Source organism: Embiotoca jacksoni, unplaced genomic scaffold, assembly GCF_022577435.1.
Source record: "Embiotoca jacksoni isolate LCO1_2020_lvr unplaced genomic scaffold, fEmbJac1.0.p SCAF_18, whole genome shotgun sequence".
Classification (NCBI taxonomy): domain Eukaryota; kingdom Metazoa; phylum Chordata; class Actinopteri; family Embiotocidae; genus Embiotoca; species Embiotoca jacksoni.
The window spans coordinates 9,800,488-9,828,379 of NW_027185318.1; the positions used below are offsets into that span (position 1 = coordinate 9,800,488).

The 27,892-nt window shown below is 39.7% G+C and overlaps 1 protein-coding gene across 1 annotated transcript; it reads left to right on the forward strand.

Annotated features, from left to right (window-relative positions):
- The first annotated feature begins 144 nt into the window (after positions 1-144).
- On the forward strand, positions 145-27,666 carry pld1a (phospholipase D1a). Its single transcript, XM_069152666.1, has 26 exons — positions 145-303; positions 9,298-9,513; positions 10,143-10,312; positions 10,635-10,777; positions 11,918-12,029; positions 12,371-12,436; positions 13,033-13,091; positions 13,281-13,373; positions 14,286-14,438; positions 14,985-15,134; positions 16,096-16,179; positions 17,753-17,834; positions 18,513-18,623; positions 18,727-18,912; positions 19,609-19,825; positions 19,960-20,088; positions 20,499-20,617; positions 21,089-21,202; positions 22,156-22,266; positions 22,527-22,615; positions 22,775-22,888; positions 23,089-23,138; positions 23,316-23,450; positions 24,010-24,163; positions 24,561-24,678; positions 25,269-27,666. The coding sequence occupies exons 2-26, from the start codon at positions 9,330-9,332 to the stop codon at positions 25,491-25,493; spliced, it is 3,168 nt and encodes a 1,055-aa protein (XP_069008767.1). The 5' UTR covers positions 145-303; positions 9,298-9,329; the 3' UTR covers positions 25,494-27,666.
- Positions 27,667-27,892: the final 226 nt, after the last annotated feature.

Below are 27,892 nucleotides of genomic sequence, written 5' to 3' on the forward strand. Positions count from 1 at the left end.
GCACTTTTTTGCGGTCCAATGAGAACAGCTCAAAGGAGGAATGTCTTTCTGTGATTGGTCCAGAGTTTCACAGACCCCTCCTTTCCTGAGGAGTTGAAGAGAGTTCACAGTTAGTTTTTCTCAGCCACACTTAACTGAGTTCCAGAACAGGAGGAGTGCAGAGTGAACTGTCTGCTGCTGCTCTACAGCTCTTTGTCCGCTCAGCTGGAGACAGTGTGTTTTAGTTTTGCTGTCCTTTCAGTGGAGCCAAGTGGACTGATCAGACTAACCAACATGTGGACTGCAGGTCCACAAAAAGAGCAGGTTGGTGATATCTCCGTTTGTCTGCGCTGTTCTATTTGCGTCCATGGGCTTTGGGAGATATGTGTCTCTGTGTCAGTCCTTGGTTTTGGGTTATCAGCGGGACCATGTAGCAATAATGTATTGCATGTTAAGAGTCTGACATTACTCTTACTGATCCTATATGTTGAATCAGTTTTTCTTGTGTTGCTTCACAGCAAATGTGTATTTAACTTGACAAGGTGCAGCTGTGTCTGTTTGTCTTTGTGTGAAGATTCGTGGTTAGTTGGGTGTAGAGATGAGTTTCTTGGTCCTTTTGTGGAGGGTGTTTACTTTTTTTTACTTATGAAATACAGAAGCAAGTAGTGTGTTGCATAACACTGCCTTGGTGTGTGTGTTTGTGTTGGCATGCTTATCTCCTTTCTCATACCTTGTTGTGAAAGTTTGTCATGGGAAGACTGGAGATATTTTTCTCTTCTGTTTACCCATACAAGACCAACCCTCCTCCACTCTCTCTCCACTTTTCTTCTGTTGTCTTTGCAACTGATACACAGGATTGATTCTGACCTCTGGCATTCAGTAGTCTTTTGCACGATGAAAGAGACGTGACCTCATCACTGTTCTTTAGTGGTGTCAGGATACTCGTACCGTACACTTCGGTGCTCTTCTTCCTACCTGGTTTTAAGCGTGTGCATGTGTGTTTCAGTGTATCAGTCTGTTCCATGCGATGTTATCTTGCTTGTTTTACATACTGCTACACAGCAGTCATAGAGTATAGTAGAGCTGAAGAGTTTTGGTCTGCAGCCACCTGTTGTTCTCTTCGAAGATTTAGAGTAAGACGTTTTAACTTATTAAAGTTTGGGTTTTCTCAGGGAGGACTGAAGGGGATTTGAAATATTTTTAGCGTAGCAGGCAGCTTTACCACTGAAAATGTATTCCAGATGCCGACTTCTGGCTCGTATATTCATGCCACAGTGAACCCTCACCAAAAACCTACAAACACTGTTTTAAATTTCCAACCACAGTCTCATCATGTTTAGGATTGAAAAGCAGAAAGCTGATTGGACAGCTTTCATTCTCAACCTTTAAATTGTCAACCCTCTCACTGCTTTTTTTTGTGTGTGATAGAAACAAAGTTTAAATGTAATCGAAGTCAAGCAGGAGACAGTCCTGCTCTTTTCAGTTGCTGCTGTGGACAGGACAAACGGAAAAGCTGTCCGGCGCAGATGATAAAAGACGTCCACAGTTTTTCTCAATGTGTATATTTGCCCAGGTTTACTGTGCCATTTTGCCCTCTCGCCACCTTCTACATTGCTACATCATACACTTCAGCAAAGCAGCACCCACAGCTTTTCTCTTCTGTGTTCCTAAACTGTCTTTATCTTTGATTGTAGTGCTATCTTGCCCTGTCATGAAATCTTCCTTTTTTGTTGTTGTAATTAGGGTGAACCAACCCTTTAAGTCAAGAGCACAAACATCCTCTATTCTCTCCGGTCCTGCCTCTGTAATCATGAGTCACTTTAGTGGTCTGGACACAAGTTTCAGTTTGGTAATTTCCAGGCTCAAACTTGGCCGCCCCGGAGTCAGGCTTGGCTGGAACAGAGAGAGTGACCGGGAGCAGTTCCTTCGCTCCTCCAGTACAATGACACCTTGTGTCACCACCAGCAGAACGACACTCCGCCGATGATGACGATTGCACTCTCTCTCTCTTTTTCTGGCATCTACTGTATGTCTTGCTTTCTCTGCCTCTCTGACCGTCCCTATCCCCCTTTCCATGGTGCGAAGGATTAGATAATAGGCAGCTTTAGTGTGGGCAGAGAAAAAGAGGTGTCACAGACCTCTCTCATTGCTTCTCTCCCTCCCTCCCTCCTTCTAGCTCCTCTCTCTTTCTCTCTCTTTGTACCATCTGCGCCACGAGGAGCTTGGCACCACACGATCAATAAATGCCAAGCTACATTTATGTTATATTGTGCTGTATGTATGTGTGCCAGTGTGGGAGTGGTCTCTCATGCAAAGACAATGTTGACATGTGTGGTGTCTTTTAAAACGTTTTAAATAATTCACCGTGTTTGCTACGGCGCTTCGTAAATGTCAAGCATGTTATCACACATCCAGGAATAGAAGATACATTTCACAAGTTACCTTTTTTCTCCTCACACTCGCTGGGCAATCAGTGACAGCACCTCTGCTGATGTTGACATGGGCGTTCAGTCCGCCTCCAGTGTTCTCTTCAATAATTTGACACTTTAAAATTGTGAGCAAACCTCATGTAAAGGGACAAAAGTAGGAGTGTCAGCTGTCTTTTAAGATGGATGGATATGCAGAGTTCAGTTTAGGGACATAATTGATGAGCACTTTTTGGATAAAAGAAGCAGCTGTGACAAATTTGCTCAATACGCAGATGCAGTTTCACAGTCACAGTAAGGTATGATGATCACTGATAAAGAAGTCTGACTCGGAGGTGATGAAGAGAAGTTATGACAGTATACCTTAAAATAAGCAATGAGATTGGTATTCATTGTCGTGGACTAATTATTTGTCATTGTGTTACACCTAAAAAAGAAGAAATAGTTACACAACGTTAGTCCTGCCATTTTGGTTGTTTTCACCTTTTTCTCAATCTGTCATGTCAGATTACACTACAATGATTTCTCGTATTTTCTTTTCTCAAAGCACAACAATGGACCTAAGTCAATGTGATGTAGTCCAAATAATTAACACAGTACATTTCCAAATATATTGATTTACTGTGCTGGGATTATTGTGCCACCACTTCATATTGTCTTGGTTTGGTTTTTAATCCTAGGAATGAAAAAACAAAAACCCACAAATGTACAATTTTTAATCCCTAATGGAAGCTATTTTTCAAGATGGATTTTCTTCACTATTTCCTAGTTCTGTTTCCCCAAAATTGTCACACGTAACCTGAACAGGAAGATGTTAAAAATGAAATTGTTTGAAAATGACCTTGTTACTTGATGTTAAGCTGTTTAGAGAGGTGTGAAAGATTAGAGACAGATAGAGGATGAGCTACAGTAGCGCAAGCACGAGACTTGAACATTAGTATAATGCATGAAATCCCCTTTATAAAGAATGTGGTGCACACCTAAGATCCCTCTAGGATACCCTGGAGCAGCAGAATAATTTGCTTTAGCATGTTTGAAATATAAACATTCGCCACAGTCTGTTCAAGATGTTTAAGATCCGGTTTAGGACTCGTGCTGTGAGCACAACCCAGTTCCCAGAAGTACCCACGGCATGCTGCGTTCCCACCTTAAACAGCAAAGTACTTGCTGAAGGAGGGAGAATTTTTTTTCCAGCGATAGCTCAGACAAATCACAAATCACTATTATGCTGCCTTATATTGTGTGAGGAAGACTTTATCGTATATGTACAAAGAATAAATGTTTTGGTGTCAGTGTTTCCGACCACTGTTGTTTCAAAAATGCCATCTGAAAAAGCACTCATCGTTCATTTGATTTGCTAAAACCCCAAAAGTTTCTCGAAAGGAAACATTCAAGTCATTATATTAGTTGTTACAAATGATCATAAGGAAAAGCACTTTAGAAAACACAGGACAAAAGTCTCAATGATCATTTTCTATTTGGACCAATGGCAGGACCATCCCACACGGATCCCGATATTTTTTTTAGCAGTGAGTCAAAAATTTGGCTGTAAAACATATAACTTCCTGGCTAAACTTAATTTTGGAAAGCAACAGAACAATGTGATCCAGATTTTTTTCTCTTCTGGTTGCAGATCCACATGGCCATACTGACCTTGTCTTCCTTCCCATCTGTCCCTCATGGCTCCTTGCTCTGCTAAAGCAACAGGGCTACCAGAGGCTCTGCTGCAAAAATGCACACTAATAAACTACATATTGCTTCTTCTCGTATGTTAAAACCACACAGGGAAATGTGTTGTGGTATAATAAATGTCAGGAGAGTGGATGAAACCAAATGAGGGACAGTAAAGTCAACATGGCCACCATTAATGTCCACACAGAAAGAGATAGACAATTGTTGCTCTGCTTGTTTCTTCCTCGGCTTCCCTGAGTGACGTGAAGGATTATAAAGGGGTGTACGAGATGAATGAGTCCGCTGTAAATTGGATTAACCTTTGCAAACCTTTGATTTGTTAACGTTAATAAATCATTAATGAAGCTAGTAAGTTATTATATTGATAAACTGTTGGGTTGGGTGAGCTGTTTATTCTCAAGTCTTTCAAATAAGGGTCACGGATTTCTATGATAGACTATGTAGACCAACAAGACCTTGGGATTTTTTTTAACAAAAAAGTTTGAAGTCTTTATATGATGTTAATAAAATAGTTTGGAATTTCGGGAAATATTTTTAATTGCCTCAGTCGTAAAGTTAGATGAGGATTCAAAGACCTGAGATTATGTCTGTCCATGAAACAGGAAGGTTCTGCCAGCAGCCGGTTAGATTAGCAGAGCATGGCAAGTAGAATTTAGAAAACAGCAAGCCCAGCTTTATCTCTCTTTGTTTTATCAGAACAAAACAAAGTGTAAAAAAAGACTATTTGCTGCACTACTTCTTGGCTGTGGTAACCAGAAGGCAAAGCTGGAAACTGCTCACGGCTGAGAAAATGGCACAGCACATCGTCCCTCGTACGATGCAGAATTGTTACTTTCACATCTCGCTGCATCATATTTCACAGACAGACCTGAGAGTGGCATCAGTCTTCTTATCAAAGAGGGAATAACTATTTCCCCAAAATGTCAAACCCTTTCTTTCATAAGTTACAAAGAACTATATTGGTCCAGATGCTCTGCAGCACAGGAGGTCAGAGGTCAAACAGTCCATTGGAGCAGTCTATGTGCTGAAATTAAAAAGCTACGGACAAATCGTGTCCTTTGGGGGATAATAAGCGCCTGAAAATCTACACCTCAATCCAAAAAGCTGTCCTTAAAATTTAGAAAGGTTCATCCCTGCATGCCGAGTGGAGCAGTTAATGACTGTGGTTCTCGGTGAGAGACAAATTTCCTGCATGTCACTTTGAAAATTGACGAGTGCCCACTTTTATGATTCCTCTTTTTTTTTTTTTTTTTTCCCCTGACTTTCTGCCACACTCTACTGAAGCTGCACCGTTCTTCATCCCACTAATTGACATTTAAGAGGGATGCTAGCACATGAAGGGAGAGGCGGATGCTCTCAGCTGTTTTTGTTGATATTTATACATCTTGCTAGACGTTCAAACTATCTCCATGACAACAGGACAGGAAGCAGGAAGTAGGCAGTGTTCCATTTGAATGGAGCGGAGAGATAACTCTCAGGTTGCATACTGCAGTCACGGATAACACTAAAGCCGCCGCTTTAGCATATATATATATATGTGTGCATGTAAATGTTGACATTTAAGTCTGCAGGCACTGTTGACTCCAGTTGAAACCACATTCAGCATTCCAGGTCCCTCTGCAGTTAACCTCTGTGTGGGTCAAGTCTGTTGGGGGTCAGGGATATTCTTAGTACAGGCCAGGGAGATAACAGCGCTGTCATAAATTCTCCCTTTGGAATCTAGCATCGCACACACTTCACATACAATTTCAACCAGCTCAGCCTTGTGCAATTAAATATATCATACAGAAAAGAAAAAAAAAAAAAAAAAAAAAATCCAGTTTATTTTTAATCATGCAAACAAGGTGTAAACATTTTGTTATTGGTTTTCGATTCACATTTTTCTTCCACACATTGTTTTCTTTTTTTTTTTCTATGAATTAGTTTTACTAAGTACAGACCCACAACTGCATGATGCCCAGAGGCTAAATACAATAGAGCGAGCATCATGTAATTACTAGGCTATATTGTATATGCTTGGCAGATGTCACACTATTCTTAGCTGTGAGCTGTACCATCTCCGACACCGTTGTCCTGCATTGAATGTGGCCATGCAAAGTGAGCTGGTGATAGCTGTGCTGATTCAGAAATGGATAAACATAGTTTGGATAGGAATGTCTCTTGAAATGCGGGCTGAAAATGTGAAACTGAATAACGTCCTTTCTTAAGATCAAGGTCAGTGGTGATGGGAAAAAAACAGAAAAGAATTCACTTGATTATTTTGTTACCCAAAGTTTTGAGCGGGTTGATTTATTTACAATCAGCAAACAATATGAGTTCTAAAAAGTCTGTCAAAGCAACCTCATTGTTTATTTTTGGCATTGTCATTTCAAATAAAACAACTGGATGAATGACGAGGATAAATAGTTTCACAGGGGCAAGTGGAAGTGATGCCGTCAGTGCCGGCAGCTGGTGCCTGCTGGCGACTCCCCTGGCTCTCTGAGCATGTTGGCTCTTGTCCAGCGGAGTGGGAATATTTACTGTCAAGCTGTTATCTGTTGATTTACGTGCTCCTGTGTTATTTACTTGTCCTCACCAGTTTTAGCCCCAGACAGGATAATCGAGGACTTTGCTGGGCAGGAAGGGTGTTTCATTCTGTGTGAGCAGAGTGTGTTTTCAAGATGTGCCATTTGGAATAAATTGTCTAAAATTGAGTTTAAGCGAATCTTGTCAATGGATTCCTGGGGAGTGTGTCTTCTTTTGTTTTTCCTAGTATAAAAAAGGAGTTCACTTTATTATTGTTCTCGGTGTTTGGGTGTTGTTCCCACCCCGACTTGCCTCAGAAAAGTGGTTGAGAAATCTGATGAATCACCAAACCCTCATCGCTTGGTGCTGCTCCTCCCATAAGAAAGAGACACACACCCTAAATATTTTCTTTAAGATAGTGACAGTGACCTAGTGGTTCCTCTGCTAACAATATAATATCAAATTGCTAGAACCACCACAATACTTTTGATAGTTCTGTCTCACGGCTGTCTGTGACTTTAGCCCTCAATTCTGGAAAACTCTTTTGCTTTTCGTCCAGATCTGGTGTTTGTTTAATTAATGACTGTTTTCTATCTGCCTTTTATCAGAAAGCTGTCAGATGTTTACATATCTAAATCAGTTCTTCTCATCCTTTCATATAATTACATATATTTTGGAACACTGTGAACTGGGATTAGATAGGCAGAGGCAGAGGGGGCATCTGTTCTCTACTTGTAAACACACAAATCACTATTTCCTCCTCAGTGTGAATCTTTTTGGCCAGCAGGCCTATATAAAATCCTCTGCAGTAATATTAATCACATTCTAGTCAAGCTAATTATAAAAGCAGTGTGAGACATTAGCATTTTTTTGTTGATTACATTATGTAACAAGTACCTAAAAAAATAATACAGCTGACAGCATTTTATTCAAAAGAATTAAGGGGAAACATGGAACTCAGTGTTATTGAGTGCAGGAAAATGATCCACTGGGATGTAAAATTCCAATCAACCCTTTGTTAAAATCTCTTTTCAGACTCTTTCTGCTGAGTCAGGGCCCCTCTTTCTTTCCTTTTCTTTCTTTCACTCTCCTCCTGGGTTGTATTCTTTTCGTACTTCATAGAGTCTGAGGGAAGTGTTTTTTGGGGGGTTATAGTCTTAGATGACTGAACATACAGCTAGGAGATATTGAGTGTTTCTTTTTATCGTGGTATGTTTTGTGGAGAGTGTCCTCCTTAAATGTTGGAAGTTGTAAAATGTGAATTCCACTGCACTGGTGTTTTCCACACCCTGCCTTTATCCTATAAGTAATGCAAACCTTCATAGATTCAGATACTCTTGGGACTGAAAGTGAAATTGGAGCAGGAGTGCAGCAAACACACAGAAGTGTCATTTCTAACCGGTTTAAACAGGTTTTGGTGTCACAATAATTGTTTATTATACAAATTTTAGCCAAAGCTCTCTCGGCATTGAGGTACTAGTGAAACTAAAACAGGGTGTTGATGACGGCAGGTTTCCCGTATTTCTTTGCTCAGAGTAAACACCTACTAAACATGAGAACATGTACAGTCGTCTGCTGCACTGTATGTTGATATTGGGATCTGTGATGAGGGCATTTACCTCAAAGATGTAGAAAGAACGAATTTACGGTACATGTATTGTAGATCAGCACTACTGACGAAAGAAAGACGTGATCTAAACTAACGGATCCTATATATTTTTTTTCAATAGAAAATCAATGTTGGATATTATGGTGACAAAATCAAACTAATGATGGCATTTTATATTAGAAGTATGGCAGTATGTCTTTAACCTCAGTGCTTTGGAGTATGTAGCACAAAAATTGTCGAATGTATTTTTTATATATAGTCAGTCAAAATAATTTTGTTATACCTCTTAAGGAATTTCCTCAAATTTGGCACAAGCATTCACTTGGACTCAAAGGATAAACTGATTAGAAGTTGGTGGTCAAAGGTCAAGATTACTGTGACGCTACAAGAAATGTTTGTCACCATAATTTAAGACTTCATACGTAAATAATGACTGAGTTTCCCACAAATATCTAATAGGAAAGCATGAAAAAGTGCTGACATTTTATATCCAAAGATCAAATGTCAACTTCACTGTGACATTTGGTAGGATGAATGAAGAATTGATGAAACGTATCTTGGTTGTCCACCTTGAAACTGGGGTGATTGCATAGATCTGTTGTGCTGTCTTTGTGAGGAGCATCCATGTTTTAGAATTTGTAGCTTCTTTACGGCATCATTCATATTTGAAGCATTGTATAATTTCATGACTACAACTTTGTATTCTCTCAGAATCAGCTTTATTGACCAAATTCCCTTCAAAGTATTTGTCTCATATTCTGCGTGTTTGTTCTGCATACTTGTGGTCCTTATCTGAATCTGTTGATAGAACAGCAGGGTCAGAAAAGCATTACTGTAAGATAAGAACAGCAGGGTCAGAAAAGCATTACTGTAAGATAAGAACAGCAGGGTCAGAAAAGCATTACTGTAAGATAGTGTAAGATACTGTAAGATAAGCTACATGTCTGAGCCTCGCTGTGGGAGTGTCTGTACACTCAGAAAACAGTCATGTAGCTTCCAACAAACTTACATTTATCCCTCAACACAAGTCCACACTGTCATGAAGTGTTTTTTGACTTCAAAGTGATCTTCTCTGCTCTCCTTTAGGCGCGCCCTGCTCTGGGCTCTGACTGCTAAGCATGCTGAGTACGGCTCAGCCAACGACCAGTAGCCTCAACCTGGTGAACTCTGAAGTTTCTGACACCACAGTGGCCCCAGACGTACATGACGGTATCAAGATGGTTGACCTCGTGGAAAGCCTAGATGCCAGAGAGCTGGACATCGGGGAGGGAGAGGAGATCGACTATGATGGAAACTACTTAGGTGTGTGTGTGTGTGTGTGTGTGTGTTGCCTGATTGTCTATCTGCTTTATACCAAATGGTAGAATCTCACAATCATTTCCATCAAACACATGATGACGACCAAAAGAGCAACAAACAAAAACAAATATCCCTGAGGCATAGTTGATAAATTCGAGCACAATAAATCTGAAGGATAATCAGAAAAGTATCTAAAAGCCACTTCAAACAAGGCAGTCACTTATTTCAGTGAGGAAGCAATTCAGCTGGTAAGATTAAAAGTGATTAAACTTCCAGGAAACATAGACCAAGAACTGCATTCATCATCATTATCAAGTTATATGGTCATAAAAACTCAAAGCAATATGCTTGTGACTGATTGAAAAAGATTTCAACTGAATGCCAAACTGCTATCTAACAGTGGTAGAGTATGAGGGTGGATGTTTCCTTTACATAATTTAGATCTTACAAACTTTACCTGAGAATAAACGGAGACATTTGACCTACCACTGCACACTCGCAAAGCACGAAAGTCTCGAACAAAGGCCGACTTCTCAGAGATGCAGCCTACTCGCTCCCCAGCAGCCTGCGTAACTCCTACATGTGCAACAGAAAAAATCACACTAACCACCCGCCCTCGCTCTCTGTCCCAGGGGACTGTCGTATCCCGTTTTCAGCGGTGTATGCCACGGTGGGCTTTAAGGAGGCCAACGCGAAGGTCTACCTCCCCACTGTGCCCATTACTGTCCGGATCATGGAAGTGGAGAGGTTCAACACCGCACAGGACCGTTTCAACCTGTCACAACAGAGGAGTGTCAACAAGGTAGTGCACGTGCACCAAAACACTGTATTTGTTAGCTGCGTGGCTCGAATTTTTGCTGTTACTGTTTATTTATGGCAATATTTTACATTATAAATAGTAGTTAAGTTATACAAATATATATATGTGTATATTTATCCTCCCTTGCATCCTTTACTATTGTTTTTTTTTTTCTTCATAAATACAAGAATTTCATTATAATTTGTATGCCACTCCACATAAATTCTATTTTTTTAAATGTTATTGTGTTTTGCTTCGAACCCAACTTCATATGAAGCAGCTAAAATCTGCCGTCCTGATAGATATTTACCTCGTGTGTCTGTAGTCTCTGCCAGCGGTGTTTAAGATTGAGCTGAAGCACGGGGAGTTTACCTGGGTGGTTAAGAGGAAGGAGAAACATTTCATGGAGCTGCACAGAGAGCTGAGGACGTACAAGACCTTCATGAGGATACCGCTGCCATCACGCAGGTCGGCGCCTACTCACACACAGATTTACACTCTCATATGTGGGCGTATACAAACAGCAATAAACACAAGCTTACATGTGCACAAATTTTTTTTTGCAACAACTTAGATTCTTTGAGCAGAAGTTATACTAGTTTTAATAATAAAATAGTTTGACCTCAGCTTTTTGTCTCCAAATGGAAAATTAGCCTTCTCATGTGATACACTTAATTACAGAGGAATGCCAGTCATACCAGTATGATTAACATGTTAAATTTATAATATTTAGATGAAAAAAAAAAAAAAAAATCAATATTGCTCGCATGGGGAACATGAGATAAGCTATTAAACTAGTGCTAGCAGGGGATTCGTTTATCTTGGCAAAAAGATGAGACAAGAAGGAAACAGTTCGCTTGGTTCTATCCAAAGTTAAAAAAAAAAAAATCTAGCACATCATAAAAGTTATTAATAAATATTTGAAAATAATATTGAAAATAAATGAGCACATTTCTAAAAATGTCAAACAGTGGTACTGACACACTTGTCTGGTACTTTTTTGAGATTTCTGAACATTTCTTATCGAGTATCATGATTAATGCTATTCTGACTTTTGTATTATCCTTCTTTATCTTTACCTCTCTTCATCTTTTCACATTGATTTACTGTTTCTTTCCCTCCTTCTGTGTCTCTCCATTTCTCCGGTGTTGCGCACACTTGAAAGCATTGGAATGCTGCACGTGGATTTCATTGGATTGGAGTTTTTCCCAGCTGTGCTGATGTTGACTTTAATTTGTTGTGTTCGTGCAGGGATAAGTGTACGAGGCATTTCTGGGGTTACTCAGGGTTACTCGGCAGTCGTTCTTTTTTTTTTTTATGAAGAGCTGTTCTATTTTTTTAAAGAACAAATAGCACAAGAAAAAAACCATAACAGCCACGCTGTTTTCAGATAGATACATTTTGCAACCCCGCATTCCTGGTTGATAAACAATAACAGCAGTGAGGCTTTTTTTTGAATTTTCCTCCAGGCCATTGTTGAACCTCAAACTGAAAGGACAAAGATGCAATCACTGTGCGAATTTACAAGAAATCTCTGGGGAAAAAAAAAAAACATCTTCAAAGAGCTTGTACTTCAGTCATTTGAATTTTCTTCCTTCTGCTTTTCAGCCACACGGTGAGGAGAAGGACAGTGAGGAAGAGCGAGGTGAGGGAGATGCCCTCCCTTCCCCGGGGGGGAGGAGACGAGCTCGTGCGAGACGAGCAGGTCTCCAGCAGGAGGGTAAGGTGCCACAGTTATATTTGTAGCGTTAATGCTTGTTTTCCTGGTTGGAAAATTGACACTTGCCACATCTCGGCTTTATTGCGAGGAGCTCTTCATGGCACGCGCTTGTTGCCATGGCACTTACCTCCTTGCGGGCACATATATCCTCTAAAACACCCTGTGACCGTGTGTGTGTGTGTGTGTGTGTGTGTGTGTGTGTGTGTGTGTGTGTGTGTGTGTGTGTGTGTGTGTGTGTGTGTGTGCGCGCGCGCACGCGCAAGCACCTCTGCATGTTTATATGCATGTATTTTGTCATTAAAATACTCACAGTGGCCAAAATAGTGTGTGTGTTTCTACAGAGACAATTAGAAGACTATTTGAACAAGCTGCTGAGGATGGCCATGTACCGCAAATATCACCATACTGTGAGTAATCATACTAAGCAAGGCAACCTGCAACACATTAACTTACCCTCACGGTGACTGCTTGTCATTCACGTTTCACGTTAAGTTAAGGTTTGTTCTAACGTGTGTATATTTCTGTCAGCCACTACAGATACATAAGATACACTGCAAAAGTAAATAATTAACAGGGTTTTTCTGCATGCGCAACCCTTATGGTGGCAAGTTGAGTGTTGACACATCATGAATGTGTCTACCCACAGCACTGTTTCTTCTTTGCGTTAACACACCCAAGGAGTTTACTTTCAGTTTAAGCTACTCTTACGATGAAGGCCTCAAGTCTGTTGTATGTCCTACATAAAAGTACTGTGTCAGCATAAAGCACAAGGTTTAAAACAGACCATTGCCATGGTATCATGACTGTTGCCTTCTCACATTAATTATTTGCATCATTTTGATGCAATTCAAGTTGATGTCTCAGGTGACAGCACATGTTATAAAAAATGGTGTGTGGACATATCAGTTGCCTGCTCACATGTTGATGTGAACACTTTATTCCACAATTTGTGGTGTGTCTGTACAAGAAAGACAGTGTGAAGCCTTTTCCTGTCTATTCTCAGATGGAGTTCATTGACATCAGCCAGTTGTCTTTCATTCATGACTTGGGACCCAAAGGACTGTGAGCATTTTCTCCTTCATTCAATGAATGCCTTTTTCTTCCCATACTGTATCCAGAGAAACAGAGTCAAGTTTTTCTTATTTATTTATATGTGTGCATTTACAAGCTTGTATGTTGTTTTATACTCTCCTTACACCCCATAATAGAGTCCTCAGAAGATATTTAATTATATTTTTCTGTCTCTTCCAGGGAAGGGATGATCTATAAGCGCTCAGGCGGACATCGTATCCCTGGAATGAACTGCTGTGGTCACAGTCAGGCCTGCTATCGCTGGTCCAAACGGTGTGTGAATGTTGCTCTCTGTCTTTATCTATCTCTTTATAGTTACAATGCTAACATAATTTATACAGTATCACTTTTCTTAACTGTTTTTTCAACAGTTTTTAAATAGTTTGACAATTTATTTTAGTAGTGAAACAGTTTTTTTTAACTACTTTTCTGCTTTAGTTCATGATTGGAATTCTTCAATATCTTTGGTTATTGAAATACACAAAGAAGGAATGACATGTTTGTTTTTGTTTTTTACTTATTTCTTTTTTAAATTGGGAAACTTGAATACAATGTAGGTGATAGATTTCGTGTACAAAAACAACAACTAAATATACAGACTCAAATTTCTGGCAGGAAGCTAACAGAGTGTGGGTGTCAAAGTACAATGACTATCCATTATATATTTAAAAACATAGCAATAATAACATCCTCAAAAGTGCTAGTTGTGGCTCTCATGCAATGTTTCCCAATTTTTTTTTGTGGTTTGCTAAGAAAATTTTAGTTGTAACCAAATTTTCATCATAGCTGCACGGGCACTTACTCGCTTCTCTCTTCATCAGTTTGACTGTTTCCTTCTCTTTATCTCAGCCAAATTATTATGTGAGCGGTTTATATTGTTATTTTCTAAAGACAACACAAAAAATCCCACACGTTTGAAATGCTCTGCCCATCCACCTACTTCCCCATGATGATTTTCTTCCTACACCCTTTCCTCAAAACAAAAAATTTTAAGAAATGGTTCACAGTGATCAGTTGAGAGCTGCAAAAGTTTACACGAAAATCATAAATCTTTACAATAATAATGATGATGGCATCTGTGTGTGTGTGTGTGTGTGTGTGTGTGTGTGTGTGTGTGTGTGTGTGTGTGTGCGCGCGTGTGTGTGTGTGTGTGCGTGTGCGTGTGTGTGTGTGTGCGCGCTGCAGCTGGCTTGTGGTGAAGGACTCATGCTTGCTGTACATGAAGCCAGACTCGGGAGCGATCTCCTTCGTCCTGCTGGTGGATAAAGAGTTCAGCATCAAGATGGACTCCAAAGAAACAGAGACCAAACACGGAGTCCGGGTTGATAGCCTCTCCAGGTTATATTTCTGTGTGTGTGTGTGTGTGTGTGTACATGTGTACGCTTGAACATCTGAACTTTGTAGAAGATCCCCAAGAAGTGATCACATATATTTTGAGTAATGCTAAGGCTAATACTACTTACACACGTTTAAAAAGAGAATCTGCTCTTTGACTTTCTCTTCCTGTTAAATAAAATCTGTTTGTGATATTAAAATTGCAGTCCATAGGGTTCTTTTGTGATTAGACGGCACCTTTTGTTATTCAGCTTCACTATTCAATCAGCTGACAAACAAATAACTCTGAAAACAGCTGTAAAAAAAAAAAATCACTGGGGGGGGGGGGGGGATTTCTCTCGCTCTTTTTCATTCCAACACCCTCAACCCAGGGCTGATTGTGTTTTAGGAATCATTATCAAACTCTTTTATCTTACAGCAAGGAAACAATAGTGTGCCTAAAAAAGGTCAATCACACTATTGCCTTGTTTTTTTTGCCTCTAATATGCCGACTGTACTGTGTATCTGTTTCTCTGTGTCTGTTTGTGTGTGTGTGTATTCTGCTGGCAGGACCCTTGTGTTTAAGTGCAGCAGCTACAGACACGCTCGCTGGTGGGGTCAGAGCATCGAGAGTTTCGTGAGGAATCATGGGAAGGCTTTTCTCAGAGTTCACCGCTTTGGATCGTTTGCACAGGAACAGGAAAACATCCCTGCCAAATGGTAACTACACTGGGACAGAACACAGCTGGTGGAGATGTTGTTGCTGTTGCTGTGTGCGAGGGAACATTTGATACCAAATATTAACTGCAAACAAATAAGGTTAAATAAGGTTTGAATACGTTTCAGACTTTTCCTGAAAGACATACAGTCCTACATTTACAGTGTGTCGAAGTCAGTGTCACCTTTTATGAATTGTGGCTTATCGACTCTATGAAAGTAACTAAAATGTGGACTGTATATATCATTTAAGAACCATTTTTCATAGATTGAATTATGTTGACAACAAGAAAGCTGCCCATTAATGAGTAAGTTAAAAATAACATTTTTTAAAAATCCCCCCAAAAAATAAAAAAAACGCATATCCGCCTTCCTCTGTTTGTCTTTCACTGGTAACTATGGAAATGCTTGAGCGAGTGGAGCAAGTCGACTCTCTCTTTTGGCTGCGTTGCCATTTCTCCTGTCTTTATTTGCATTCTCTCCCCCTCCGCTGGCAGATTCTGTGATATTGAATCATCTGTGCGATAATGACATCACAGCGTCTTTGTGCTCAGCACGGAGCCTCAAGGAAATGAACGTGCTGCGGTCCTGTGAGCTGATGGAAAGAAGGAGTGTATTAAGAGCAGTTATGTCATGATGACACAGCTATGGGTGTAGCCTTCAGCTTGTAAGAGTGTTACAGAGTAATGAAAGTCAGTGGAGTAAAAGGGAAATAGACTATCATCACCTTTTCTGTCACTTTCTTTTTCTCTCTCTGCTGATGACTAATTTGTGTTTTTTTTAGTGTTAGTTAGCTCGAAAAAGACAGAAGTAGTTATCCGTCTACTGTATATGCTTCTGACTAAAACACTGCCTACTTGTGTGCTTGTTTACATTTTTGCTTGTGTAATGTTTATGTATCAACACAAGCACATGTGACAGGGATGTCTGTTTTCACACCAGTTTATTTGATATTTCTTGGCAGGTATGTGAATGGAAAGACTTACATGGAGGATGTGGCTGACGCCTTGGAGGAGGCTAACGAGGAAATCTTCATCACTGACTGGTGGTGAGTTCCAGTGTGTCTTGTGTGTACACTTGCAGAATGCCAAATAATTTAGTTTAGGTGTGTCTGCTGTCAGTACGGAAGTGTGAGAACCCAGAAATGAACAGCTCGCTGGTCAAGGTCTATTCTCTCAGTACAACCCTGCAACATCCATTCAGTCTCAACTTTTTCCAAACCTGATGGAATTATAATGATGCAGACACAAAATAACAGAAAAACAAACAATGCTGCTCTAATTAACAAGGGGCAGTCAAATCTCAAATAAAAGCAAATGCCACAACCAACTCCAAAACAAAAGCAATCATAAAAAAGGAGGGGAAAGTTGTTGTCATGGCTGCATGACCTGTCATGTTACAGAATCATGTGCATATGCAAATATTTAGTATTTTGCCATCACACCTTTACTGCATATACTTTGGTACCTGTAGTAATTGGGCCTATAAACAAAAAGTTTCTAAAACCGTGATATAGTTCAGCAGTATGTAGATATGCTGTAAAAAAAATTGTGTCATGCACCAGCTGAAAATTCTACACTATAGCTGTAATAACCTATTTCTGCCAAAGAATAATAAGACAACGTGACACTCTGATACCAGTCAGTGTTCAACACGCACATTACATTATGTATTACCCACAAGTCAGAGTCTGCCAGAGAGACCTGGCTCTAATTACAGCCTCACACTGAGAATAGAAATACTCTGACAGAAAGACACAGTCTCCATATCTGTTTACACTTCTGCTACACCCCCTTTTCTCCGCTTTTGTCCCTCTTTGTCTTACTTGTTACCTGACATGTTCACCACCCGACAAAAGGCTGTGTGTTTTCAGGCACCTAATACAAGTGTACAAATGAATATTAAGGTCAGAAAAGTGTTAAACTAAGTAAATGCTACATTTTGTCTTCAAAACAACACTATGTTTGAAGTAGAAACTTGTTTTTACATGACGGACACGGTTTTAGTCAAGACTTTACTGTCCCCCGAAGGTGCAATAACATTTGTAATGGCAGTACAAAGATGCCGCTACAACCTCAAATGCCATCGGGTTGACTGCTTTGCATTGTAAATAAACTTTTCCTTCCTTATATTTACCCTGAATCATACCACTGTTCTCCACTTTTCAAAGTTTTAATAGTGTTTTGTTTTCTAAAGGGAAATAACATTATTTGTCTCACTTGTACTATTCTTTCCATTTTAATTTCAAATGTAATAGTTTACAATCCCTCAGAGTCAAATGTGCAACTGTTTGATGTGGCTGAATCTCTGTGTTCCAAGTCAGTAATCACTGGGATTATGGTCTTAACCAATGAGGTGTCAGCCTTTGTAATGCGAGCCAATGGTATTATAAACATGTAAGCTCAGGATGCCAGTGTGAGTGACTCATGAGACTACATCATTATGTTATGTCTCAGACTGTATGTAGATGTTTTGGTGGCTCTAATATGATGAAAATAAACATTTGTTTTTCATGTAGCTTAAATCAATTTGATGAATACATATGTTTTTAACCATTTCTCCCTCTTTATGTCTCTTTCTTTCTTGCTGTTGGTCTCTGTCTTTTTCTCTCTTTTCATCAGGCTGAGTCCAGAAATCTTCCTGAAGAGACCTGTTGTCGAGGGCAACAGGTGGAGGCTGGACTGTATCCTCAAACGCAAAGCAGTAAGTAGGCATTAGACTGCCAGCACTACGGGAGAGAAATGACTCACAGGCGTAGAATTGAGCTTGATAGACTTTGTACTCCTGAAAAAAAGAAACATCCTCTCAAATGGAATATGTCCTTTTCTGTCAGTAAATACAACTCCCTCAATTTAATTTTTTTCAATTTGTACATTCACAATTTTTAACAGTGACATAAGACTGTATTTTTAGCTCAGATAAAGCTATTGTCCTGCCACTTCCACTGAACGTTTTACAATTAGCTAAACATACTATATGAGCATGTCCATGTGTTCACAGGAAATAAGAGTCTTTGTTCAGCATAAATCAGAAGCAGTTAATTAAACCCCCAAAAAGTTTAAATTGCTTTAGTATTCATCTGCAAAAAACTAGAACTGCATGATCTTCAGCATCTAAATATGCATGATTCTGCATGGCAGAGTCATGTAGGTATGCAGGTGTGAAAAAGTATTACTTTAACTAAGGTCCCATATTCCACATCTTTGTCTGGTAACAATGCTTTTACAGATTTACAGAAGTGTTGCTATTTCAATATTTTAACAAATAAATGTTTAGTCAGAGCTATCTTTATTGATTCCTTCTCAGAATCGCTTCATAATGTATTGCAAACAAGTGTAACGTGTGAACAGCCAGATGCGCTTACCTTCCGTCTGTCCACAGCAACAGGGAGTGCGAATCTTTGTAATGTTGTATAAGGAGGTGGAGCTCGCCCTGGGCATCAACTCAGGCTACAGCAAGAGGACGCTCATGCACCTGCACCCCAACATCAAGGTAAGTTATATTTTGGCTTTTTGTGAAGTTTAATATCTGCATCCACACTGTACTGTAAAGACAAGTGTGTGTGTGCTGTGGGTGTCGTGTGTTTGTGGTCCAGGTGATGCGTCATCCAGACCACGTCTCCTCCTCCGTCTATCTGTGGGCACATCATGAGAAGATCATAGTGATCGACCAATCGGTGGCCTTCGTGGGCGGGATCGACCTGGCATACGGTCGCTGGGACGACAGAGAGCACCGGCTGACGGATGTGGGCAGTGTGACACGCTCTGTGGCCCTGGAGCAGGTCAGAAACACACACACAACTAATTAGAACGTCCTGTCTGCATTTAGGATCGGTTGGCAATAAATGTGCTTCTCATCTCAACCGAGAAATGGTTCAAAAATGAGAAGATGGAGGAGGCGAGAAGAAATTGGGAAAAGTATTTCAGTGACACAGACAAATTGTTATCCACAAATACATAAACATATTTCATATTATGGACCTTAAAGTTAATATATGTATTAAACAAAAGTAACTAACTAAGTAGTAGGCTTTAAATGATTTATTTTGTATCCGCCCTGTGCAATTTTGTTCACAAAGACTATGATTAATCAAATGTTTTGGGGTGGCTCTTAATGTTTTACACAAGATATTTTATGATACAAAATTGTAAAGCTCCCAAGGCAATAAATAATTTTGTTTTTAATGAAGTTGTGGCCTGTCCATAGCACTTCCACCCACTCAAAATCACACCTGTCCCTTGCTTGGGATTCTAACGTGTTCTTATCAACCTAATATACTTGCACTTATATTAATGAGAGTAGATTAAATATTAGCAGCACCAAACAGCACTATAATGCAGTATAATTCAGAAGCACCACACTACACCGACGGTCCCCAAAGTGACCACTTTGAGGTTCAAGTGCCAGTTTGAGGTATAAGTACGGTTTATTTCAGTACTGTTTTATGATTTTTAAGTGTATCTTCTAATGTTCCCAGGCTGTCTCTTCCAACGCTCCATCGAGTAAGAGCGTGTCCACTGTTGATGGCGTCTCTGCGTCTCGCAATGGACGAGGGACGCTGCCCAGCGACCCGGTGGATTTACCTAAGCTGAAGGGAATTGGGCGCAATAGGATGTCTCGCTTCAGTCTGTACAGACACCTTCACAAGCACACTCTGCAGCACGTGGACAGTGTCAGTAGTGTGGACAGCACAGGTGCGTGAAGGCAGGGCAAGAAGCACCGCCATTTCTTACAGCAGTAGGGGATGAATGAAAAACAAGTTTGATATTTTAACAGCAGTACGTTCACTATCCTATTTTTTTGTTGTTGTATATGCGCATGTGTGTAGGCAGTGGCTCTGTACAAAGCCTGAAGACAGGCGTTGGAGAGCTACAGGGAAACACTCGCTTCTGGCATGGAAAAGACTACTGCAACTTTGTCTACAAGGACTGGATCCAGCTGGAGAAACCTTTTGATGGTGTGACACACACACACACACACACACACACACACACACACACACACATGCACATGCACACATTTAGGTCATACTCTAAAAGTTCCCTCTTTTGCTTGGCATGTTATGGAAGGCAGCCGCAGCTCCAGTACAAACACCAACACCAATTTGATGGAAACATGTAGTCATCTGGAAAACCAATATGGAGTCCTATAAAACACTTGCAACATTTGTTCCACTTTTTTCTCTCCCATCCTCTTCACCAAACTCCCTGACCCCACTGTGTTTCTGTCTCCCATCCTCTTTCCTTTTCATTGAGTCTGGATATTTCTATAAATCTGTCTTCACTCCATCTCTTTGCTGTCCTCCTTTTCTATCCCCTCCTTCAAACGTCCACACTTTCATTGAATTATTTGTTCCTGTCTGTGTAGACTTCATCGACAGGTACACCACTCCCAGAATGCCTTGGCACGACATCGCCTCAGTGGTTCACGGCAAAGGCGCCCGGGATGTGGCGAGACACTTCATTCAACGCTGGAACTTCACTAAGGCACTGTTACATGCAACACTGTGTACATTAACAAACACACAGAGGGATGTCGAGCAGGATCAAACCTTCATGCTAAACTTGTTTAAACAGGATTTTTTTTTTTAAACCGTTTTTTATGTAGGTAAATTTAACCTTGTTTTTAGACTGAAGGCCTACTTTTATTCATTGATTTTATTATTTCTAATGTAGATTAATAATAGACTTGCAGTTAGCAAGTAGTAGCAAGCTTATGTACATTTTTTAAATGGGGAACATCATGAGTTGTTAACATAAAAATAAAACAGGACAATAAACTCTAACCTGGCTGAATTATAGGAAATGTTTATCTGGAACAGTGGAAAAAAATACCTTAATTTTTACACTCAGAATTTCCATGGAACCAACTTTTTCCCTCAGTTCTCCTTTTTTTTTACTCTTTTCCTATCCTCCGCTCTCTGACTTTATATAATTCTCCAACTGTCTCTCCCACAGATCATGAAGCCAAAGTATCGCTCTCTGTCTTATCCATTCCTGCTGCCCAAGTCTCACTCCAGTGCAAATGAGATCAAATACCAAGTTCCTGACTCTGTTAATGCCAAAGTGCAGGTAAGACAACAGGAAAAGCACACTTCACTTTTTACTTACTGCACCCACAAAACAAAAGAAATGTATGGAAATTGTTGGTAGAAAATTAAAGAGAAAATACAAGAACACACACAGGACAAACTCTTTCTTCCTCACATCTTCTACATCTAAGTCTGCAGTCAAGCTGGCAACAGATAAAAGAGAAAATAAATTCTCAGTGGGCCAGAAAGTTATATAACTACAAAGGTTTGTACTTGCGATTGACAGTCGAGGGTTTTTAGCCGTAAGGAACCGACCTCGGAGTGAAACAGGCGTCTAAAATAAGGAGAAGTGCATGAAGATCCCATTACGAGTCCATTGTGTTGTACTAAAAGTGAAAGAAAGTGTTTGTTTCCTCGTCTCACCTGTCAAATGGTTTTGTGTTTGTGTGTTTTTGAAATGACACCTTTGTGTATACAATGTACTCTTTTCTTTTTGTATCTTTTAAAGCTATTTGTGAATGTAGTTTTGAAAGTATATTTTATGACGTTACATCATCTAAACAAGTATTTTTAATTATCGATTGAATCTGTTTATATAAGTTATAAACTGGGATGTAATGGACAGATCTGAGAAGTTTAGTTCTTTTTCTGGCATAAATATTTGCTAAGGAATGTTTTCATTTAGTCACTCATATTCATTTCTGGAAGTAACAATATTACACAAATATAAAAAGCAATTTTGCTTAGATCAATGTTTCCTTATACAACAAAGTTTTCTCCTTTTTATTTACCTCTATATTGATCATTGTCCCATTTTCACACCAAGCTGATTATTGCTGAAGTGTAAAACCATACTTGGATATTGTAAAAACCACAGGGGCCTTATCGGCAGCCCACTGTAGTTGGTACAGTATTTTTGTACACACATTCATACAGGGGATGAAACAAGTGGAAGATGCAGTTATTCTCAGTGTCTGTGTGTGTGTGTTTAAGGTGTTGCGGTCAGCAGCAGACTGGTCGGCGGGCATCAAATACCACGAGGAGTCCATCCATACTGCCTACATCCAGGTCATCGCTAAGAGCAAGCACTACATCTACATCGAGGTAAACCCACAGTGAGCACAGTGAGGCCGTGATATTAAAATAGAAGACAACTACTTTAATCTGAAATTGTTAGGGGAGGTGTATTTCAAAGCATTGAATTGTTAGTATTCATTTGGTAGTTCTTCTGACTTTGTGAAATTAAATGCTTCATTTAGTATGTAGCATAAAACTACAAATTGTACTTTTAGAACCAAAGCCTGACAGCCTTAACTGTTTTAACTTTTGCGTTTTGGGTCATTTCTCTCCGTTTCCTCTCTCAGAACCAGTTTTTCATCAGCTGTGCCGACAACAGGATGGTTTACAACAAGATCGGAGACGCCATCATCGAAAGGATCATCAGGGCCCACAAGTACTTCCCTTCATTTGAACCGTTTGTTTAAGGCGTAGTTGTGATTGTCAAAAAGATGTTTTATGTCCCGTACAGTGTGCAAAAATATTCTTTTCTCTTCTTAATGTTTCTTACAAGTCACTCAAAGTCTATATGTAAATGATTTATGTTTGCTTACAGGGAGGGGAAGAAGTACCGCGTGTACGTGGTCACCCCTCTGCTTCCTGGCTTTGAGGGAGACATCACCACAGGAGGAGGCAACGCCATCCAGGCTGTCATGCACTTCAACTACAGGTGCATCACATGACTCTTTAATAAGAGGGGTTTTTTTTATTGAAAGAGGAAGAGGGAGGGGAAACAAGAAAGTGGATGCAGAAGTGTGATCACAAATCCATCGTTTTTTTATTTCTTTCAAGTTGATTTGGGTCTAGGATTTACTTATGTGATGTTTAAATACACTACTTTGAGATAATTCTGATCTCCTGTCTCCTCAGAACTATGATCAGAGGAGAGTACTCCATCATCTCCCAGCTGAAAAAAGAGAGTACGTTCAAGAATAAACTATAAAATGAAGTGTTTTCATCACTGAGAGTAAAGTTACTGTGGAAAGTGCCAATATTCTTCTGATTTCATCCTCGACTTCAATATTTTCTGAACTTCATCATGTTCTGTTCTGGGTTCCTCTCCTCTCCTCCCCTCCCCTCCCCCCTCTGTTTCTCAGTGGACGATCACTGGATGAACTACATCTCTTTCGCCGGTCTGCGGACTCACGCTGAGCTGGAGGGACGCCTAGTGACAGAGCTCATCTACGTCCACAGCAAGATGCTCATCGCTGACGACAACACAGTCATCATTGGTTAGTCTGTCTTTCATCTCACCTTCTGTCACTTTTTACTTATGCCCTTCTCACCAGCTATTATTTGAGGCAACTAACCGCTCTGCTTTGACACTATCAAAATGTGATAAAACTAGAAAGCTGGTTCCATTCTATCACCATGTGTACAGCTAACAAATATGCATAATATAACTGTTTATGCTGAGCGCTACGTGGCTCTGTTGTGCCACCTGCTGGTGTATAAGGTGCAGTTCACCTTCTTAGCAACAACAATCAAGAAATAAAAAACAAATCAAAGCCCTGATTTCCTAAATACTCTTAATATCTTCTTTTAGATGTCAATCTATCTTTTAATTCATTTGTATTTATACAAACAATACAGTATTAACAAGGTCAAAATAAAGTTATGAGCCTTAATATGTCAGTGTACTCTCCACTCCAACTCTTGCCACCCATTATGTAAACAGCTGTTTTTGTTGTTGTTGTTGTTGTTTTTTCTAATTTTTTTAGGAGGCAAGAACAAGAGCATGTCAGGTGAAGGCACAAAAATTAAGTTACTTGTTTTGTATGTTGGTTGCAGGTTCTGCGAACATCAATGACAGAAGCATGCTGGGTAAACGCGACAGTGAGGTGGCAGTGATTGTTGAAGACTCTGAAAAGGTCTCCGCAGTGATGGATGGAAAAGAATACGAAGCTGGACCCTACGCACTGCAACTACGCCTCGAATGCTTCAGGTGGGTGTTTGTGGAAGAGAGAGTCAGTGAGGTACGCTCCGGAAGCAAAAGGCAATCATGTGAACGTTTTGATAGAAGGTTCTGTGTTAATTTAATGTTTTAATTAATCTTCTCATCCATTGTCTTGTCATGTCATCTATCCTCATTGCTGTAATCAAAAATATCACTATAAACATTTAAAGGGGGGCTAAATGTAACTCTCAAAACAAAAGATCTGAGCAGTTTTTTTTTTTTTTTTTAAAGTGGCTTTATTCGACAGAAACATTTACACTCACTTCAATTCGGTTTTATTTGTCAGATGTAGGTTAACATGGGTTCAGCTTAACTTTTGTATGTAAAGAACTCCTTCCTTTAGAATTTAATTTTTTACATTTCTATATTCTATTTTTATAAACAGGACTATCCTTGGAGGCCACACTGACACCAGCATCGACCTGTCCGACCCCATCAGTGACCGTTTCTACAAGGAGGTTTGGATGACAACAGCTGGACGCAACGCTACCATTTATGAGAAGGTAGAGTGGACATGCTAATTTAAATGGGGAAACCAAGGTGCATTCAATTGGTTGAAAAATTGCAAAGCTAGAATCTACTGATAGTTTACATGTAAGAGTTTTTGGAACATAAATTGTTGTGTCTAAGCATCGTCAGCATTTGGAGAACATCAGGAAATTGTAGCATCGATGCACGGTCTACAGTTGTGGCGTTTGGGGTGCATCTGTAAACTGTAGCTACAGAAAATAACCTGGGATACACTCTCCTCCTCTGAACTGCATGAGTGTCTGCATGCACATTTGTCACACTGTGCCACCTACCGCCATAGGTAAATTCGCAACCTGTGGGAAGCACTGTTTTACATTAATAAAAATGATTTATCCACATTTGCCATTTGTGGACATCTCAGACTTTGGCTCAGCTGGGATTTGAACTCTCGAAGTTCGAGCTTATTTTTTTTATTTTTTGGGGAAATTGATTAGATATTTAATTCTCAGTTAATCAGCTGGTCCATCACTGTGTCCAATATCTCAAGATCAGCACAAATAGAGTGGCAAAAAGAAACCCAGGGCTTCACTTAACACAAATTATATGTGTGTTTTTGCTGCAGGTATTTCGTTGCCTTCCTTCATCTCTGGTGAGAAACACGTCCGAGCTGGAGCAATACCAGTCCAAGCCAGGTTTGGCTCATACTGACGTCGCCCGCGCTCAGGAGGAGCTGCGCAAAATCCGAGGCTTCCTGGTCCAGTTTCCTCTGGACTTCCTGTCCGAGCAGAACCTCATGCCCTCTGTCGGAACGAAGGAGTCAATGGTACCAACTGAGATCTGGACATAGAGGACGTGAAGCCACCACCACTGACTCGCATATGATTTGAACTGTTTCTTGAGTGAAATCTCTGGATTAAGATCATCATTGAATGCTTAACATTGGAGTTCACTTATAATTAATATAATGCAGAGATGGGAGTCATATCGGCAGTTCTCCTTTGGCTCAATAGGACTGCTTGGCAATGACAAATCTCTCACATCGGTTGCTACTGGAAACACTACACAGTGGTCACAGCTGATTGGGTTCGGCACTAAGTTTTTGGACGTACACTTTGAAGAACACAAAGAAGTCACACTGAAGGACAACGAGTACGACCGCATTGTGACTGGATTCAAACTGTGGAGATGAAAAAACAGGGACATGAACTTTGGGTTTTGGGAATCAGTTTCAACTCTGGATGCTTGGAGAGCTTCAGACTGTGGAAGAAGCTTCTTAGACATGCAAGGATCTCTGAGGGACCAGGGTGAGGAAGGATGACGCTAACAAATATTCAACTCTCTGTTGACGATATCATGAAATATATAGAGATGGTGCCGCATGCGATTTACTGAATTTGTGATGTATGCTCGTTCGATACATTTGTGCTATGTACGCCGTTTTGGAGCTCACTGATGAGTCATTGATCCTGCGTATGTGCTGCTTTTGACAAATTCTTTGAATTTAAAAGCGTTTAATCTCATTTTTTTTTTAAATTTTTATTCAGCAAGAAATCAATAATGTGCTCGTTCTTCACTGCGGAGACAATTTTACTGGTTCAGATGTGGTGCATGATTCAATAACTATGCTCAAATCTTCGTAACATGATTGCCATGATGTATGGACCAATCACACCTCTGAAAAAAACTCTTCAGAGACATTATATTTCTTGTTGAAAGTGTTCTGTGATACAAAAGTTTTAGATCTGAAGATGAGACAATCAGACTGTACCTTCAAAGGAGTAATTTCCTTTTTGCTCAGCAGATGGTGCTAGCTTCTTGAAATTACAGTCTGTATTTGAACAGTTCTAGAAAAGATCCTTAATTTCTTCTAGATGTACTTCCTCAGTCTTTTGGCAGTGCCTTTTGATTAAGTCAAAAAAGTCTTTGAGACAATGTAAACAATGAAAATATGAAACCATATTTTCCAAAAAGCATGCAACTGATGCCAAAAGAAAAGGTTTTATACAGTTTGAAATCAACTTTTTCCAGTTTCAGGGCAGTTCCAGCTGTTTTCTTGAGTGAGCTTTTTACCCAAAGTGAAAAGAGTATTTCAAACATTTTATTATTTGTCATGTAACACAGCCTGTATGTGTCAAGAGGAAATACAGCTTTTCTAGGGATACTTATAGCATGAGACCCGAGAGGTAAGCGACTGACTCTGTAGATGTGAATATGTGGACAAATGTTCCCAGATTTGTTTGAATTTCTAATATTTGTCACGCTTTGAACACCAACCTCCCCTGAATGTGAAGTTAAAGAACCACTCCTTTGGATTTGAGCTATGGGCGATAAACACAAACAATGTTACAGCAAATACTTGGTCTTCGCAAAGGTTATGAAACAAAGTTTGACGTTGAAGCAGTCAGGAAGCACATTACAAATCAACAACATAAGTGTTTTCACTTGGCGGCGATCCACGGTCTCCTCGTGCAAAGACAATTAGCCTTTCAGTTGTGTTGTGGTGTTGACTTCACACCCAATATGTGAAACACTCATTTAATTCATGAAGCAGACGAGAACTGTTTTGTAGGGATTTGATAATGAAATACTGATTTCTTAAATGGGACCAGAAGATTGACGAATGTTAAGTAAAGTGATAAAGTATGAAGGGGAAGAAAATACGCTCTTTGTTTAGACAAAGCCAAACACTTTTGCATTACAATTTTTATTGATTTTGACAGTACTGTTTGTAATGTTTACCCTTGGTGTATTTGTCTGTGCATTATTTATGGAATATGAAGCATTTAACATTCTTTAAACATTTGTTTTTTTAAATGTATAGCATGGTTGTATGGACGGTTGTGGATTTGTAATTCAGCCCCTGTTTCTTTGTCATAACTACCATGCAGCTTTCTTTTCCTGTCTCTCTACCCTTTGGTTTGTTTATGTACTTTTTTGTACAGTTGAAAGTGTTTCTAATTTCTATATTTTCATTTAACACTGTGTAATTTAAATGGCTAATAAATACAATTTATCTTTGGGATTTTTGTGTTTTTCATCCCATGAAAATAATGAGAGTAGTAAATTTAAATAAAGCACCACAACATGTGATCATGATGTATGATTAGAGTTGGCCATTCTACAAAGGAGATCCAGTCTAAGTTTTATGTTTGAGATTTTGCATTTGTAATTACATTCAATTCTGTTTTTAATTTTAAGTCTTCTCTGCAAAACTGTAAACGAAACAATTTTGGCTGGTTGCACAAC

Excerpts from the sequence above, each read along its gene's own strand:
- pld1a (XM_069152666.1), top strand. The coding sequence starts at position 9,330 with ATGCTGAGTACGGCTCAGCCAACGACCAGTAGCCTCAACCTGGTGAAC. Across the intron at positions 10,313-10,634 it reads AACAGAGGAGTGTCAACAAG|TCTCTGCCAGCGGTGTTTAA; the intron begins GTAGTGCACGTG and ends GTGTGTCTGTAG. Across the intron at positions 22,616-22,774 it reads AGGATCATCAGGGCCCACAA|GGAGGGGAAGAAGTACCGCG; the intron begins GTACTTCCCTTC and ends GTTTGCTTACAG.